Source organism: Ictidomys tridecemlineatus, chromosome 4, assembly GCF_052094955.1.
Source record: "Ictidomys tridecemlineatus isolate mIctTri1 chromosome 4, mIctTri1.hap1, whole genome shotgun sequence".
NCBI classification, from domain to species: domain Eukaryota; kingdom Metazoa; phylum Chordata; class Mammalia; order Rodentia; family Sciuridae; genus Ictidomys; species Ictidomys tridecemlineatus.
The window spans coordinates 128,522,232-128,540,920 of NC_135480.1; the positions used below are offsets into that span (position 1 = coordinate 128,522,232).

General features: G+C 43.3%; 1 protein-coding gene across 2 annotated transcripts in view; it reads left to right on the forward strand.

Annotated features, from left to right (window-relative positions):
* LOC110597334 (solute carrier family 28 member 3-like) overlaps positions 1-18,689 on the forward strand; it is a 122,930-nt gene that overhangs the window by 30,141 nt on the left and 74,100 nt on the right. Inside the window, exon 3 of one of the 2 annotated variants that reach the window (XM_078047405.1) lies at positions 1,031-1,153. The exons of the other annotated variant lie outside the window; for it this stretch is intronic. Within the exon in view, the coding sequence (XP_077903531.1) occupies positions 1,094-1,153 (60 nt within the window). The 5' untranslated portion in view covers positions 1,031-1,093. The remainder of the gene's footprint in view (positions 1-1,030; positions 1,154-18,689) is intronic. 2 annotated transcript variants of the gene reach the window in all.

Below are 18,689 nucleotides of genomic sequence, written 5' to 3' on the forward strand. Positions count from 1 at the left end.
CAGCTGTTACCATGAAGCCCAATTGTAACTTATCTTAAAAATGTAGACATCTCTGTGAAGCCCAGCTCAAGGCCAGAGGCCTTTTTGCACATTTCTTCAAATTGGATGCGTTTGGTTTTTTTTTTTGTTGTTGTTGTTGTTTTATTAGTTGCTCAAGACAATACAGTGATCTTGACATATCATACATTTGATTCAAATAGGGTATAACTCTTCATTTTTCCACATGTATAGATTGCAGGATCACATTGGTTATACATCCATGTGTATACATACAGCAATCCTAGTGTCAGTTGTATTCTGCTGCCCTCCCTATCCCCCCTCCTGTCCCCTCCCCTCTCATCACTATTCTCTACCCATTCTACTGTGACACTTATCTTTGGATGCGTTTGTGATAACTAGTAAGGGGGTGTTCAGCACCTGGAGTGCTGTTATTTTCTCGGCCAGTAGCCAAGTAAAAAGGGTGAAAGGAAAATAGGAAGTTTACCTACATTGGACTCTTTTTCAGAGATTCTTTTGCTGACAGCCCTAAAATTAGTCATGTTGAAGCGGGCTTTTCTGTGGAGAAAGGGGATACCACTTCAGTTTGTCCAAGTGTAAGACAGAGATAGTTGTATACACTGCACCTAACTTGTGCCTGGCTCACAGTAGTTGATAACTTGATAGGAACCAATCCTTACTTTCCCTGCTCTACCAACCACACTCCTTCCCTCAACACTATTCACAAGAAGAGAGCTATTTCACTAAGGTCTACAGAGAAAGTATCACGCCTGTGCACCACAAAAGTCTTCTTTCCAGAAGTGAACATGGAAAGCCCCAAGGATGGAAATCCTTAGAAGGATAAAAGAGGTGGGTGGGCCTGAACCAGAAGCCTCCACTCGGCCCTTCTGGCCCCTCCGGCCCCACCCAATCTGGTTTCAGCCCAAGTCATTCCGGAGATTATTATAGAAGTTTCCAAACTGAAGCAATGTCCAGATTTCCGCCACAGCAGCTGGCATTTTGACATCAGCAGAGACTGTTTTCTTTTACCCAGGTCCTGAGGACCTTCAGATAGGACATCAGAGAATTCAGAGCCCAGACAGCTGGTGAACAGAACATGGAGCTGACAAGTACAGCAGCCCCCAAAACCGAGGGCTTCAGCAACACTGGCTTCCGGGTGAGCAGAACTTTCTTCTTCTGTTTGAAACCAAATAAATGGAAAAAAATGCTCTTTCCTTACCCGCTTGGCAAGTTTCTTAAACTTAAGCAGTGGGATTACTGGGCCACTGTCAAGAATTTTAATGTCACATTTAGCCCACTATTTTCTTCTTGGGTTCTTTTGTGTTGACAAACCTGAAAAGTCTCTTTTAATGACTTAGGGTTGATCCAGACTTGCTCTGTCGCTAGGAAACAAAACTGCCTTCTCCTCCCTTTTTTCCCCCTCCGGCTCACAACATGGTTGCAGTATTTACCTGCAGGCATCCTTCCAAAGATTGGGGGGGAATTCCATCTTGAATAGAGCAAGCATCTCAGAACTCCTTCCTTCTAAACTAGGTCCCACAGCCCCTGTCTGATAGTGGCCCTGGTGCCTGCCCCAGAACTCTTGTCATCCACCCAAACTCACTAAGTGATTAATGCTGCTCATCCCAGGGTTGGGTGCCACAGTCCCAGAAGGAGGCCTATTAAAAACACCAGGCAGAGTTGGGGTATAGCTCAGTGGTGGGGTGTAGCTTGCTTAGCATGCTCAAAGACCTGGATTCCATTCTCAGTGCTTCCTTAATGAATTAATTTAAAAATTAATTATCCCTTTAAAAAAAATAAAACAGGCTATTCCAATTTGGTGTAGGATGGGGATTTTCAGAGTTGTTCCTAGGTATGCTTCTTTTCCTGCCCTGACACTTTGCATGAGAACTTTGGAAAAGACACAAAATCTGCAATGAGCATGTGTGAGCAGCCCCTTGGGCCTCATCATCACTAGAAGGACAAAACAGAACTTCTGGGTATTAATAAGAAAAGAAGAAGGGGAAAAAGTACTTTGACATGAACCCTGATTCTACCTATAAGTTACTATCTCTCTGAGTCCCAGTTTGTCTATTCAATAGTCACAGGGATGTCCATCTGATAGTAAATGGGAGGAAAAACTTCTACCCTTTCAGGTACAATTCCTAAGTACCGTGAATTAAACAAATGAAAACTGAGTTAACAGGAGAAAAGTATTACAAATTTTAGTAACTTTTTAAATTTCACATGGGAACCTCACAAAAAAGTGAACAGCCCAAAGAAGCAGTTAAACTTGAGAGTTTATGTATCATTTTAACAAAGGGTGTCACATTAGGAGAAGTGACTAGACAAAGGAAAGAGGTTTGGGGCTGTTCAGGCCAATGAATTTTGGGAAAGCAACTTGGAAATAAATGGCAGGGGGGACGACTAATGGAAGATAAAGCTGATTCTGGGAAGGTTTGCTTTTCCACACTTACCACCTGGTGAAAAGTGTTGTATTCCTCTTCCTTTTATGGAACAAAGGGACAAGGGAAATAATATGCCTTGCTTTTAGGAAGATGAGGGAGGGCAGAGTGCTCACTCATATCTGCTCCTTCTCAGTCACCTTAGTTCAAAATATTCTTCTGTGAGAATGGCATGTTTTGAAAGTGGCATACCCTGGTCCCCTGTATGAATATTAAATGATGGAAGGGGGCACCAAGTATGAAACCTGTTATAAAAGAGTGAAATGAGGGGCTGCATGGGGGCAAAGCAGGTGTAATAGTGAGAAAAAAGCTGGTGCATATCTCTGGATCTTGTATTTACCAGAGCTAAGAAGGGACAGCAATTCAAGAAGGCAGGAGACTCTGTTTTTGCCCTTGAAAAGGAGAGCAGGGAGCCTGATGTGGTGGTGCACACTTGTATCCCAGCTGCTCAGGAGGCGGTGGCAGAAGGATTGAGAGTTCAAAGCCAGTCTCAACAACTTAGCAAGGTCCTAAGCAACTTAGTGAGACCTTGTCTAAATAAAAATAGCAAGGGCTGGGGATGGGACTTAATGGTTAAGCACCCCTGGGTTCAATCCTGGTACAAATAATAATAATAATAACTTAAAAGAAGTAATAATAATAATTAAAAAAAGAGGAGGAAATGGAAGAGAAGAGGAGGAACAGGAAGAAGAGCAAGCTAGAGGCTTGCACCAAATCACTTTGCCTCTATCCCATCCCATCCTTTCCATTCTCTTGAGTCATAATAAGTCTTAATTTGTAAATAAATATATAGTTGGCGCTGGGTGGTCTGTGGAGTCCATGACAGCATACAGAGGGAGAGAGAACTGCAGTTAGGACTTAACAAACAGGCAGGCATTTTCCAGGTAAGCAGGAGGTGCGGTGGGTCCACAGAACACTGCAGGCAAAGAGAACTGTCCCAGAGCCTAAAAGAGAAGAGCATGTGTCTAGGGTGGGGAACAGGAGGCAGGGGACAGCACAGGCTGGTGCCAGATCATGTAGCCTCCATGTGTGCTGAGGCATGAGAGAGGGAACCACTCAAAACTATGATGACCAAATTATTTTTTAGTGAGCCTAGTGGCCCTCTTGAAGGTGAATGAAAATGGAGAGAGATTCGTGTGCAGTTGGGAGATCAGTTAGGAAGTCAATATAATCATCCAGATGAGGCCGGAGGCAGTGGACACATGCAGGGACCAGGTGCTACGCGGGTAAGAGGCTGTTCCTCAGGGGCCATCTGGAGTCAGGATCAGGGTCTGGGCGCTGCTCTGGCTCTCAACCCTCCATCTTCTCCTGTAGGGTAAGATAGTAATGGTACCTCAGGATTGTTGAGGGAATTAACTGAGGTCATACACATAAAAAGTGTTTGTAACACAGATATACACATTTATGAAAACAGTGCCCAGCACATAGTACAGGCAAAATAACAGTAGCTCTTGGTGTTGGGATTGATTAATGAGTGAGGAGTCAGTATGAGATGTCAACCTGGAAGTGCTTGCCTTTTTAGACAGAGGATCTTTCTTTTCTTTTTTTAATTTTGTTTGTTTGGTCGGTTTGGTTTTAGGGTTTGTTTTCTTTTTGTTTTCCTCTTTTCCCTCTCTCGTGTGCTCTCTCTATCATTAGAATAAGGAACAGAATGAATTTCATCTGAAGCTGTTGGTTGAAATTTGAGAGATTCCAGGCATTTTGACAAGAGTGTAGATCAAGTAGGGAGTTTATGGTGCACATCGACCTGGAACCTAAATCACACTGATTTGGAGGCTGTTGGCATGGAGATGGACAAGGGTGTGGGTAAGACCACCACAGAGGGAAACCTGAGACACACCAGAGTTTAAAGAGTGGGAGTGCAGAGAAGGAAGCAGAGAGAGCCACAGGTAGGGACAGAGAAGCAGAACCAGGAGAGAGAGGTGTCTGGAGAAGTCAAGGAAGACAGAACTAGAGGGTTCATAGGAAAGACCCCTGGGGTGGGGGGGGGTGATGGAATAGGCCACAAACTCATTGCATTTGCCAAATAAGCGATTACTGGTGACCTGGGGCTGGGGATGTGGTTCAAGCACTAACGCACTCGCCTGGCATGCGCCGGGGCGCTGGGTTTGATCCTCCACACCATATAAAAATAAAATAAAGATGTTATATCCACTGAAAACTGAAAAATAAATATCAAAAAAATTCATTCTCTCTCTCTCTCTCTCTCTCTCTCTCTCTCTCTTAAAAAAAAAAGAGAGATTACTGGTGACCTGGGGCTGGGGGTGAAGAGGGGAAATTTGTGTTATGTGTGGGTATTAGAGTAGGGAAAAAATGAAGGCAGAATGTATGCTCCTCTGGCAGGGGTAAGAGGAAAAGGGGAGAGGGTAATTTAAATTGTTATTATTGTAAAAAATAACGTACATAAAACCAAGTATACAACTTTTTTTTGGTGCTACAGATTAAACCCAGGGGTGCTTAAATACTGAGCTAAGTCTCCAGCCATTGTTTTTGTTGTTGTTTTGGGGTTTTGGTTGTTGTTGTTTGTTTTTTTTGAGACAGGGTCTTATTAAGTTGCTTAGGGCCTTACTAAATTGCTGATGCTTTGGGATCCTCCTGCCTCAGCCTCCCAAGCCCATGGGATTACAGGCATGCACTAATGCACCAGGTTGTCAGATATATGACTTCTTAAAAAGTGGACTGTGACTCAGATCAGAGAACAGGGATTGATATTCCTCAGTAGCCCCATCCCTACACATGCTCACTAGTACCTCCCTCCCCAACTCCACCCAGGACTAACCACTGTCCCAACTTGTTGTCCTATTTCTCAACTTCTAACTATGAGTCCCAAAGCAGCACTTGTTTTTTTGACTTTATATAACCAGAAACTTACAAAATATATTCTTTGCTTATCTTTGAACATACATGGAATTAAGCAGGATGAATTCTTTTGTATCTGGCTTCTTTTGCTTGGTTTTCAGCCATGGTATTACAAGTGACCGTAATTATCCAGTTTTAAGAATATATAGTCCTCTGTCTGGTAAATATTCCACAATTGATAATTTTACCCTGTGGACATGGTAGTTATTACAGTTGAAGTTATTTGGAACTTCTACAGAAAACACAGCTGTGAACGCTCTTGGACATGCTTTCTGGAGCAGTGTGACAATTTAATCAGGATTGTGCTCAGGAATAGAATGGTTAGGTCATTAGAGTACATATACACTTTCAACTCTTACTAATAATGCCAAACTGTTTCCTAAATGACTGCACCAATTTACACATCCATCACCAGAGCATGAGTTCCTGTTTATCCTCCAAATCTTCACAAAATTCAAATGGATTTTTTAATTTCAGCCATTTTGGTGGGTGTGTGGCCATTTAGTCATGCATCAATCAACAGCGTCCTTCATACATCATTAGGCAATTATGTTGGTGTGCAAACATCCCAGAGTGGACTTAAGTGAAACTCTATGGTGTAGGCCAATTATTTGTCCTGGCCTCTTGATTCAATTGAGATGTAATAAACTCAAGGTGTACAACGTTGCTGCCAGTGTAACAGCACACTGTACAGTACACATTTCTATCTTTTTTTTCCTTTGTAATCACAAAGACCATGCTCTAAAATAACAACAACAACAACAACAAAAGCATAGTATAGTAGATATGTAAACCAGTAGCAGTCTTTGTCATCATCGTCATTATTATCATGCACTGTACCTCGTTGTGTGCACTGCGCTTCTCCACACTGACAGTGCAATCCATTTGTTTACACCAGCATTATTACAAACACAGGAGTGATTCCTCACACTGTGAAATCACCATAGCTACAACATCACAGGTTAATAGGCATTTTTCAGCTCTACTTCCATCCTTTGGGACCACCATTACATATGTGTTCTGCCATTGACCAAAACATCATCATGCAGCACAGGACTGTACATCATTGAGGTTTAAGTTAACTTTTCCCATGTTATTGATCATCTCATGCCAACTTTATAAAATACCTGTTCAAGTCTCCTGCCCATTTTCTCTACTGGATTTTTTCCTTTTTCTTTGTGATTTGAAAAAGTTACTTAAGTGTTCTGGCTACAAGCCCTTTGGCAGTTATGATTTGCAAATGTCTTCTATCACCCTAAAGATGTCTTCCAGTCTTTAATGATTTATTTTGATGAACAAAAGTTAGTCATATCATGGTCCCATTTGTCAGTTTCTTCTCTTTTCCTTTTCTTGTTTAGGGAAGTGGCTGAGTAGAGTGTGGCATGTGTCTGTAAAGCCAGTGACTAAGAGTTTGAGGCAGGAGGACTGTAAGTTGGAGGCCAACCTGGGCAACTTAACAAAACCCTGTCTCAAAATTAAAAAAAATAAAAATAAAAAGGACTGGGGAGATAGCTCAGTGGTAGAGCTTCCCTAGATTCAATATTTAGTATCACAAAATAATAACAATAGCAATAATAATATTGATTTTTAAAAATTGTAAAGCTTCTTATTTTCACATTGAGGTCCCTAGTCCCCTTGAGATTAAGGTTAATATGTATTGTAAGGTGAGAGTCAAGTTTTTTTGGTTTTCCTGAATTTATTTGTTTATTTATTTATACATACCAGGGACTGAACCGAAGGACAATTAATCAGCCCTTTTTAGTTTTCACTTTGAGACATGGTCTCATCAAGTTATTTGGGCCTCACTAAATGGCTGAGGCTAGTCTCAAACTTGTGATCCTCCTTCCTCAGCCTCCCAGGCACTGGGATTATAGGCATAAGCCACCATACCCAGGTGAATGTCCAATTATTTCAGCATAACTTTCTCAAAAATTTTTTCTCCCCACTCCATAAATAGTTCTCAAGTGTTCATATTTGGGGAAGGCTTTTATTTAGAATAAGGTGACTAAAAGTTGTTTCCAAGCTAAAAGAAGGAAAGGAAGATCCGGAGAAGAGGAGAGGAGGTTAACAGGAAAGGAGGTCACCTACATCTCAGAATCTTTAAAGATGAAAATTCAGGCAAGTTTTTGAAAGAGCACTTTTATTAAAAGGTTCCCTTAGGGTTCCATCTCTAATGCCCTCCCCAAGAAAAAGCATCACCTTGCTACAGATGCCCCTCAGAGGCACAGAGACTGCTGACTCTGGAAGAATGATCATTCTGAAAGAACAATGCCCATTTATTGAGGAACAGCTCTGCATATTTATAGAGCCGGGGCTGGTTGAAGGGTTTGACAGTTGGCATGAGGTGCTTTTTGATTGGTGGGTAAGGATCATGTGAGCCAGCAGTGCTCACCATTGGATGGCGGGATCATGTGAGCCATCAGGGCTCACCATTGGACGGCAGTATCATGTGAGCAGCAGGCCTCACCATTGGATGGCTCTTCTTGGGGGATGGGGAAGTTAAGTCTTTTGAGCTGGGGCTACTCCCAACATTCTCCCCTCTTTGTAATTAAATGAGAGTGGGCTTTGACTCATTCTGGCTGCTTCCTGCTGAAATGTGGCTGTGTGGGAGAAAGAGGGAAGTAAGGAGCCCCCACAGGAGGGCAGAGAAGACCGGTATAACTTCAGGAACCAGATCAACAAAGGTTCCTTGCCACCACAGATCCATGATGATGTCAGTCCATTCAGCATAGGTCTCAACTGGAAATATCATCAGTAGCCAGGAGTTGGTAATTCCTGAGGAGAAGCTAGTTAAAAGCTTGATTAGAAATTTTTTACCCACCTGAGTCTGAATGAACTTTATGATAAAGGGAAGGAACAGGCACAGAGAGTTTTTATAGCCCAAATCTAATGGGGTCTCTGGGTCTGCAAGCTGCCTTGTTGGCACAAAGGGGGTTAAGTATTTAGCCCTGAGTGGGGGCTTGGGCATTTGGGCTTGAAGCAAACAGATGATAAAGAACCAGACAGAGGGTTTGAGAAGCCAGGTCACCCTGCAGCTAACTTTGTTTGGCATGACCTGCAGAACAGCCTGTCCTGCACCTAACATTCTCAATTCCATTCTTCATTCCTAGCTTCCTCCCCTCTCTATTAAGGCTGCTCTTCAAACTTTCTCCTAACCGGGTGTACCAGCTTGCTTCTCTCTTTGCCTTTCTCGAAGGTGGCCAAGGGAGGACTGTGGCCCATTGTTACCATATTTCCCTTTAAGAGCAGTCAGCTCTCTCCAGGTTTTATGTAAAACATCTCAACTTTAAATACTGATACTTGAAATTCTTACAAAACTAGGAGGGTAAACAAAACACACATGTTCCTCCTTAGGCCCAGAAGGCAACTGGTAAAGTGCTCTCTTATGATCACACTTATTCAGGGGTTACCATGCTCTGGACATCTAAGTGGTTTGTCAGAAGGACAACACACAACAGTCCCACTACTGGCCAGATTCAAGCAAGTGTATGTGTGTGTGTGGGGGGGTGTCTGGCTGGTGGGGACCCTTTGGGGCACTTGCCTTGAGTCTTCAGACATAGGGCAAAGAGAAAACCCAAGAGGGGCCAGAAATGAGGGGGAGCATTGACAAGAGTACTTAATGACAGGTGACGATTGTTGGTGGCTCTTCTGATGAAGGTGTAGGAGTGCTGGGCTTAAGCCTGGAAATATGAATCCATGGGTAAGTTGGTTATTAGGTAGTTTGAGTTTGGCTACCAAGGGAGTGCACATAGTCACCTGAGCAGGACCCTCACACTTTGGTTTTAGAGGGGGCTTTTCCCCGGTGGGCAGTAGTAAACAAGTTGTCCAGGTGTTAAAGAAGTAGGGTTTTGAGAGAGACTGGGGTCAGGAAGAAGCCAGTCTTGATAGCACCAGAGTTCAGAGCATAGATGGCAGAGGAGGGGCAGGGCATACGTTTCGGAGATGGGTAGGGGTTCTGTAGGCAGAATGAGGGGATGGCCATACATGACTTCCAAAGGTGAGAGATTAGAAGGCTTCTTTGGCAAGGCCCTAATGCACAATAAATCCAAGGGGAGCACCTTTACCCAGTGAGCATGGTGAGCTTGGTGAGGGTCCCTTTAAGGGACCGATTGGTCCTTTCAACCTTTCCAGAAGCCTGGGGGCAGTAAGAGCAATGGAAATGCCAAGGGAGTGATAGCATGTGAGCCAGTCCCTGAGTTATCTGCGAGGTGAATTCTGGGCCATTGTCTGATTGGATAGAAGTGGGTATCCTGAAATGGAGGATTATGTGAGTCAACTACCATAGAGGCCTGCTTGTTAGAAGTGGGAAAGGCTTGTTTTTTATTTGGGGCATGTTGGTGAAGTCAATCTGCCAGTCTGAAGCCAGGGTGTGACCGCGGGCCTAATGAGAAGGGAAAGGTTTAGGTTTTAATGGAGTATTGATATTGGTTCTCTAGCAGATCTTAAAAGCAGAAGTGATCTTTTGCAGGAGGGTCTTATCACATGGGGAAAGAGTGAAAAAGAAGTGAAGGAAAGTAGTGAGACTCTGTGGACTAGAATGGAATAGAGAATGAAGAAACTGGAATAGTTGTTGAGGATCTTTGGGCCGATCCCTGGTGATAATGAAGAGTAGCAGAGAGGAGGTAAAGCTCTGGAGGGCAGCTGATCTAGCCCCTTGATCGACCTTGGAATTCCCCATAGTAGTAAGGGAGGAGTCAGTTTGGTGGGCCTTGCAATGGATTATTCCCAGTTAGGAGGGCAGCCTGGAGGCTCATAGTAGGCCAGAAATAAGTGTGGAATTAATGACTGCCATCCCCCTGATGGTCAATAGCCCCCTTTCTTTCCAAATGGCTGCGTGGGAGATCAGGATATGGAAGACATATTTGGAATCTGTGTATTTCCCTCTGCTAGCTCACATGCCCTTGTAACAGCTATGAGTTCAGCTTGTTGGTTGGTGGTATTGGGTGGGAGAGGTTTTGCCTCTATGATGGATGAGAGGGAAACTACAGCATACCCCTCCACTTTAACCCCTTTGTGTATAAAGGAGCTACCATCTGAGAACCAGACGGGTTCCAAAGAGGGCAGGGGTCCCTCAGAAATGGTGATAGGGCAGGGTAAAATCATCTCTAATACCTCCAGGCATTTGTGGATGGGATCTTTTGAGGGAGAAGATGGGAGGAGGGAGACAGGGTTTAATGGAGAGCAGGGCTGAAAAGAGATGGAGGGATTTTCAAGGAGAGATAAGGAGGGATAGAACCCTGGAAAGAGGAAGTGACTGTAGCCCCTTGTAAGTGAGGATATCCCTTAGATGGTGAGGAGGTGAGATGTTAGCAGGGAGCCAAAGGTAAGCTTGTGTGCTTCTTTCTGGAGATCATGGGCTGCTGCTAGGGCTCTGAGACATGGAGGCCAGCCCCTGATGGTGGGGTCAAACTGTTTAGATAGGTAGGCCACTAGTGCAAATGTGGGGCCATATTCCTGACCCAGAATTCCCAGACTTTGTCTGTTTTTACATAGAGGGTGAAGGGTTGGGAGAAGTCAGAGAGATGCAAGGCGGGTGCCCAGAGGAGGGCTTTTTAAAGGGCTTCCCTACCACTGGGAGTAGGGGTTCATCTTGGGGGCCCTTGGCCAGATTATATAGTGGCCTGGCAAGGAGGGAGAAATTCAAAAGTAATCCAGGCCTTGAAGTACCCAGCTAAACCCAAGAAGGAGAGTCATCTTTAGTCTTTGGTGTAAGTGTAGACACAATAAGCTGTTTTCTGTCTGCTGTAATGGCCTTTTTCCCTTGAGAGATAGAGAACCCTAGATACATACTATTTGGGCCTTTTGTGGAGAGGCCCGATATCCCTTAAGGCCAATAAATTAAGTAGGAGAACTGTGTCATCTGTTGAGTGCCCTTTGGATGGGCTAGAAGAATTTGTAGAGGTTTGCAAGAGGTGCAGAGAGCAGGATTGGATCGGAGCAAGAAGAAAGCATGGAAGAGATCTCTTAGAATGGAGGTATCCAGGGACCCAAAAGGGGGCCAACTGCTTTGGTTGTCTAAGGGATAAGTGGGCCAGGCCTGGGTGCTATATTTGATCCAAGAGGCATTGTAGGGGGGAGTCGACTGGCAGAGAGGAGGGAAAAGGACACAGAGAAGGAGGAAATTGATTTATTGGCAAAAGGGGCATCCCTGCTAGAGCCAAAAAATCAGGAGTGCCTAAGTGGCAAGTTTGAGCTGCAGAGATTGGTCGTCAACGAATCCTGACAGTCGAAGCTCTTGTCCTAGATGGAGCTGGAACCATGGGAGACCTTGACCAAGACTTTTCGGGACCCCTCATGGAGAGGCCACATACTCCCAGGGCCGGAAAAAGAGGAGAGGAAGGGGTGGGAAAACGTCTCTCTAGCGGCTGAGTCTTAAAGGTGAGAGGACTAGGACTTTCAAAACTGCCCAAGGAAGGAGTCCCTGAGGGCCACCGTAGCTTTAAAGGCTGTGGTGAGGTGCTTTCCTCCCCACAGGTGGGCAAAGAGATTTGCCGGACAATTATCAACATATTGCAAGAGGGTGGATTCGGGCACTGGAGGTGAAAATATTGGAGGTTGGAGGCCAAGGTTTGTCCAAAAAGGTGTGGACTATCTCAAAAGCCCTGAGGAAGGACAGTCCAGGTTAAAGGCAAAAAGATATCCTTTAAATCTATGACTGAGAAGTGGGTGGCAGTGTCGGGGATCTGAGACAGCAGAGTGTATGGGCTGGGAACCAAAGGATATATGGGCCTAAACGAGGTGTTGATGAGTCAGCTTTTTTACCACTAGTATGGGAGTATTGTAAAGGGAATGAGCAAGACAGAGGGTACCCCTTGCTAAGAAGGTCCTGAATAATAGGTTGTAGGCCCAGAAGAGCTTTTGTGGACAGGGGGTATTGAGCCTGATTGGGAAAGGTGTTAGGATCTTTGAGATGAATGTTAACTGGTGGGCAGGAAATGGTGGAGGGGGTGTGGGTATCCCATACAATTGGGTCAACCAGGTTAGTATGATATTTCATGTCAGCCTCATAAGCGGAACAGAATGGCCAGTCTTCTACCAAAAGGGTCAGAAAAGATGAATAGGCAAATTCTGGGGCCTGACTGATGCCAGGAGCCCGGATGTTGATTGTTATTTTGAATTTAAAGAGAATATCTCGGCTGAGCAAAGGAACTGGACATTGGGGCATAACTAGGAATGTCTGAGAGAATGCGAAGTTGTCTATGGAACAGAGTAATAGGGGAGTCTTTCTTAGATAATTGGTCTTTCCTCCTACCCCGACAATAGGAGAGGTGGATGGCACTGTTTGCCCCCAGAATTCTGTCAGGAATTCTGCCTGGAGGACCCATTGAAACTCTCTTCTGTGGTGAATGAGCCCAACCTTAGCTCAAGTTGTGTGAGGTCATTCATAGAGAATGGGACATGTACCCAGGTAATGCCCTTAGGTCCAGCAACCTCTCTTAAGGTAGCCCTGGTGTCAAGGAGAAAATCAACCTTGCGTCCATCCACCTGAATCCGCACCCTGGGTTCCTGTCTATCGATTGTTATGGCCGGGGACAAGGACCCAAGGCACCATCAATCAATTTCCATGCCCAGAAGGTCAGAGGGTTCCCTGGCCATAGGCCTTCTACAGGATCTGGGACAGTCAGAGCCCCAATGACCTTGTTGTTGACATTTAGGACATGGAATTCGTGGAGTGCATGGTGCGGGGCATGCCCTGGCCCAATGTCCCTTCTTGCTACACTTGAAGCAGGCATGGGGGGGGGGGGTTCGGTGATGGGCAGTGACCCGAGGAAGCACCCTGCAGGGTCTGGGTGGGCATAAAAACCTTAAAGGCTACCACCAAGATCTCAGTCTGGGGGGTGGCAGAGCCTTATTCAAGCCCAGATGTCGGGGTAGCTCTGTGAGAAGAAATATGTCATAAGGACATGATGGAAATCTGGGGTTTGGGGATCTAGGTTACTGCTGAAGCGCTTTTATAAGCCAATCTAGAAATTCTGATGGGGTCTCTTATAATTTTTTGGAAATTGACGGCCTTACATGCCACTTTTTTGAGACCAACAATAATACATGCGGAGAATCGGTCCCTGCTCTGTATGCCAGCTTGTGTATTATAATCCCAGTTGGGAGTTTGATCTGGGGCAGCAAGTGGCCCCAGAGGGTGATTGGGATTAACTCTGTGAGTTTCATCTGCATGGGCTCTGGCAAGTTCCCAGATTCTGTTACGTTCCTCAAGAAGGAAAGTATTAGCCAATAACATATATGTGAGGCTATAAGCCTGGAGGACCCATTGAAACTCTCTTCTGTGGTGAATGAGCCCAACCTTAGCTCAAGTTGTGTGAGGTCATTCATAGAGAATGGGACATGTACCCAGGTAATGCCCTTAGGTCCAGCAACCTCTCTTAAGGGGGCCATGGTTTGTGGGACTAGGGAATGGGACCTAGTTTGGGGGGAACTAAAGGTGTTGGCCAAGTCAGAGGGAGCACCTGAGGGCTGGACAGAGCCGATGGGGGAGGTAGGTAGGGAGGGGGTTGATCTGCTGGATAGGTTGGGTTGAGAATGAAGAAGAGAAAAAGCCTCAACATAGGGAATCTCCTTCCACTTTTTCAAGCACTCACAGAAGTTAAACAGATATCTGAGAATTGCAGGGTCTAGGGATCATCCTGGGTGCCATTGACTTTGATTGTCTAATTGATAGTAAGGCCAATCTTGTGTGCAGAATTTAATAAGGGTGAGTCTGCAGGGAGGGAAGAAGAGGCCCCCATAGTTCAAGAGAGGGACAAGGGTGGTTAAGAGAGAGAGAGAGAGAGAGAGAGAGAGAGGGAGGGAGGAGTGCCTGTTCTTCCACCCCTCAGGACCTCCGACTCATGAAACGGGTTCCAGAGAGTCCACCGTGACCATGAAGGTCATGGTGGGGTGCGTTCTCTCCTCCAGATCGGGCATCAGAGGTTTGCCGGACAATCACGATCAAAGCCCCTGCGTAGCCCGTCTAAAGTTGGATACCCAATAGGGGAACTCACCTACTGAAGAGCCAGTGTTGTGTGAGTAGCAGCAGTGCTCAAAAGAGTGGATGAGGATGGCAAGCCTTGAAAGAGGGGGCTCTCGAGCAGCGAGGCATTCCCATACTGTGTTTTGGCACCAATGAAAGAATGATCAAGGCTTGCCGTTGGAGAAAATGCCCGTTTATTGAGGAACAGCTCTGCATATTTATAGAGCCAGGGGTGGTTTGACAGTTATGACAGTTTAATGGTTGAAGGGTTTGACAGTTGGCATGGGGTGCTTTTTGATTGGTGGGTAAGGATCACGTGAGCCAGCAGTGCTCACCATTGGATGGCAGGATCATGTGATCCAGCAGGGCTCACCATTGGAAGGCTCTTCTTGGGGGATAGGGAAATTAGTCTTTGGAGCCAGGGCAACTTCAAACAGAACTCACTTAAGAAAGTCTTGGGGCAGGACTAGACTGGGCCTCCACTGCACAGAGAAATGGCTGAGTTACTCAGTGATTTTCCTGGTGAGCTAGTCATGCTGACAGCTCAGAGGAAGGGTTTGTTAAATGAAGATCGAAATTCTCAGCATCTCTGGAACATTGGCATAAACTTCTCAAGCAGATACTATGAGTATAAAAGTTCTGAGGTTCTGGGCACCATCTTACATGCCTGTAATCTCAGCAATTTAGGAGGCTGATGCAGGAGAACTGTAAATTTCAAGCTAGCCTTGACAATTTAGCAGATATGTCTCAAAATAAAAATTTAAAATGTTTTAAAGGGATGGTGGTATGGCTCAGTGGTGGATCACTACTGGTTCAATTCCCTGAATTGGAAAAAAATAATATATATATAATTTCTTTTTTATTTATTTATTTTTTATTGGTTGTTCAAAACATTACAAAGCTCATGATATATCATCTTTCATACATTTGACTCAATTGGGTTATGAACTCCCATTTTTACCCCAAATACAAATTGCAGAATCACATCGGTTACACACACACATTTTTACATAATGGCATATTAGTGACTGTTGTGTTCTGCTACCTTTCCTATCCCCTACTATCCCCCCTCCCATCCCCACCCATCATCCCTCTCTACCTCATCTGCTGTTGTTCAATTCTCTCCCTTGTTTCCCCCCCTTTCCCCTCACATCCTCTTCTAGGTAATTGTGTGTAACATTGAGGGTCTCCTACCATTTCCATATGCTTTCCCTTCTCTCTCCCTTTCTCTCCCCCCACTTGTCTTTGTTTAATGTTAATCTTTTCCTTATGCTCTTCCTCCCTGTTCTGTTCTTAGTTGCTCTCTTTACATCAAAGAAGACATTTGGCATTTGTTTTTTGAGGATTGGCTAGCTTCGCTTAGCATAATCTGCTCTAATGCCATCCATTTCCCTGCAAATTCTATGATTTTGTCATTTTTATTGCTGCGTAGTACTCCATTGGGTATAGATGCCACATTTTTTTTATCCATTCATCTATTGAAGGGCATCTAGGTTGGTTCCACAGTCTAGCTATTGTGAATTGTGCCGCTATGATCATTGATGTGGCAGTATCCCTATAGTACACTTTTTTAAGATCCTCAGGGAATAGTCCGAGGAGGGCAATAGCTGGGTCAAATGGTGGATCCATTCCCAGCTTTCCCAGGTATCTCCATACTGCTTTCCAAATTGGCCTCACCAATTTGCAGTCCCATCAGCAGTGTACAAGTGTACCCTTTTCCCCACATCCTCGCCAACACTTATTGTTGTTTGACTTCATAATGGTTGCCAATCTTACTGGAGTTAGATGGTATCTTAGGGTGGTTTTGATTTGCATTTCTCTGACTGCTAGAGATGGTGAGCATTTTTTCATGTACTTGTTGATTAATTGTATGTCTTCCTCTGTGAAGTGTCTGTTCAGGTCCTTGGCCCATTTGTTGATTGGGTTATTTGTTATCTTATTGTTTAATTTTTTGAGTTCTTTGTATATTCTGGATATTAGGGCTGTATCTGAAGTGTGAGGGGTAAAAATTTGTTCCCATGATGTAGGCTCTCTATTTACCTCTCTTATTGTTTCTCTTGCTGAGAAAAAACTTCTTAGTTTAAGTAAGTCCCATTTATTTATTCTTGTTATTAACTCTTGGGCTATGGGTGTCCTATTAAAGAATTTGGAGCCCGACCCCACAGTATGTAGGTCGTAGCAAACTTTTTCTTCTGTCAGACACAGTGTCTCTGATTTGATATCTAGCTCCTTGATCCATTTTGAGTTAACTTTTGTGCATGGCGAGAGAAAGGGATTCAGTTTCATTTTGTTGCATATGGATTTCCAGTTTTCCCAGCACCATTTGTTGAAGATGCTATCCTTCCTCCATTGCATGCTTTTAGCCCCTTTATCAAATATAAGAAAGTTGTAATTTTGTGTATTGGTTTCTGTGTCCTCTATTCTGTATTATTGGTCCACCTGCCTGTTTTGGTACCAGTACCATGCTGTTTTTGTTACTATTGCTTTGTAGTACAGTTTGAACTCTGGTATCGCTATACCTCCAGATTCACACGTCCTGCTTAGAATTGCTTTTGCTATTCTGGGTCTTTTGTTTTTCCATATGAATTTTATGATTGCTTTATCTATTTCTACAAGAAATGCCGTTGGGATTTTAATTGGCATTGCATTAAACCTGTAGAGAACTTTGGGTAATATCGCCATTTTGATGATGTTAGTTCTGCCTATCCATGAACAGGGTACATTTTTTCATCTTCTAAGATTTTCTTCTATCTCTCTCTTTAGGGTTCTGTAGTTTTCATTGTATAAATCTTTCACCTCTTTTGTTAGGTTGATTCCCAAGTATTTTATTTTCTTTGAGGATATTGTGAATGGAGTGGTTTTCCTCATTTCCATTTCAGAAGTTTTGTTGCTGATATACAGGAATGCCTTTGATTTATACGTGTTGATTTTATATCCTGCCACTTTGCTGAATTCATTTATTAAATCTAGCAGTTTCTTTGTAGACCCTTTTGGGTCTGTTAAATATATTATCATGTCATCCGCAAACATCGATAATTTAAGTTATTCTTTTCCTATTTTTATGCCTTCAATTTCTTTTGTCTGTCTAATTGCTCTGGCTAGTATTTTGAGAACTAAATTGAATAGAAGTGGTGATAGAGGGCATCCCTGTCTTGTTCCAGATTTTAGAGGGAATGCCTTCAGTTTTTCTCCATTTAGGATGATGCTAGCCTGAGGTTTAGCATATATAGCTTTTACAATGTTGAGGTAAGTTCCTGTTATCTCTAGTTTTTCTAGTGTTTTGGATGATGCTAGCCTGAGGTTTAGCATATACAGCTTTTCCAATGTTGAGGTAAGTTCCTGTTATCCCTAGTTTTTCTAGTGTTTTGAACATAAAGGGATGCTGTACTTTGACAAATGCTTTTTCTGCATCTATTGATATGATCATATGGTTCTTGTCTTTAAGTCTATTAATGTGGTGAATAATATTTATTGATTTCCGTATATTGAACCAGCCTTGCATCCCAGGGATGAATCCTACTTGATCATGGTGCACATTTTTTTTGATATGATTTTGTATTCAATTCGCCAGGATTTTATTGAGAATTTTTGCATCCAAGTTCATTAGAGATATTGGTCTGTAGTTTTCTTTCATTGAAGTGTCTTTGTCTGGTTTCGGGATCAGGGTGATGTTGGCCTCATAGAAAGAATTTGGAAGAGCTCCTTCTTTTTCTATTTCTTGAAATAGCTTGAAAATTATTGGTATTAATTCTTCTTTGAAGGTTTTGTAAAACTCTGCTGTATACCCATCCAGTCCAGGGCTTTTCTTGGTTGGTAGTCTTTTGATGGCTTCTTCAATTTCTTCCTTTGTTATTGGTCTGTTTAAATTGTGTGTGTCTTCCTGACTCAATCTGGGCAGATCGTATAACTTAAGAAATTTATCGATATCTTCACTATCTTCTATTTTATTGGAATATAGGGTTTCAAAATACTTTCTAATTATCTTCTGTATTTCTGTAGTGTCTGTTGTGATATTGCCTTTTTCATCCCGTATGTTAGTAATTTGAGTTCTCTCTCTTCTTCTCTTCATTAGCATGGCTAAGGGCCTGTCGATCTTATTTATTTTTTCAAAGAACCAACTTTTAGTTTTTTCAATTTTTTCAATGGTTTTTTTTGTTTCAATTTCATTGATTTCTGCTCTAATTTTAATTATTTCTTGTCCTCTACTACATTTGCTGTTGTTTTGCTCTTCCTTTTCTACGTTTTTGAGGTGTAGTGTGAGTTCATTTATTTGTTAGTTTTTTTCTTTTTTTGAGGAAAGAACTCCAAGAAATGAATTTCCCTCTTAAAACTATTTTCATTGTGTCCCATAGATTTTGGTATGTTGTGTCTATATTGTCATTTGTCTCTATGAATTTCTTTATCTCCTCCTTTATGTTTTCTGT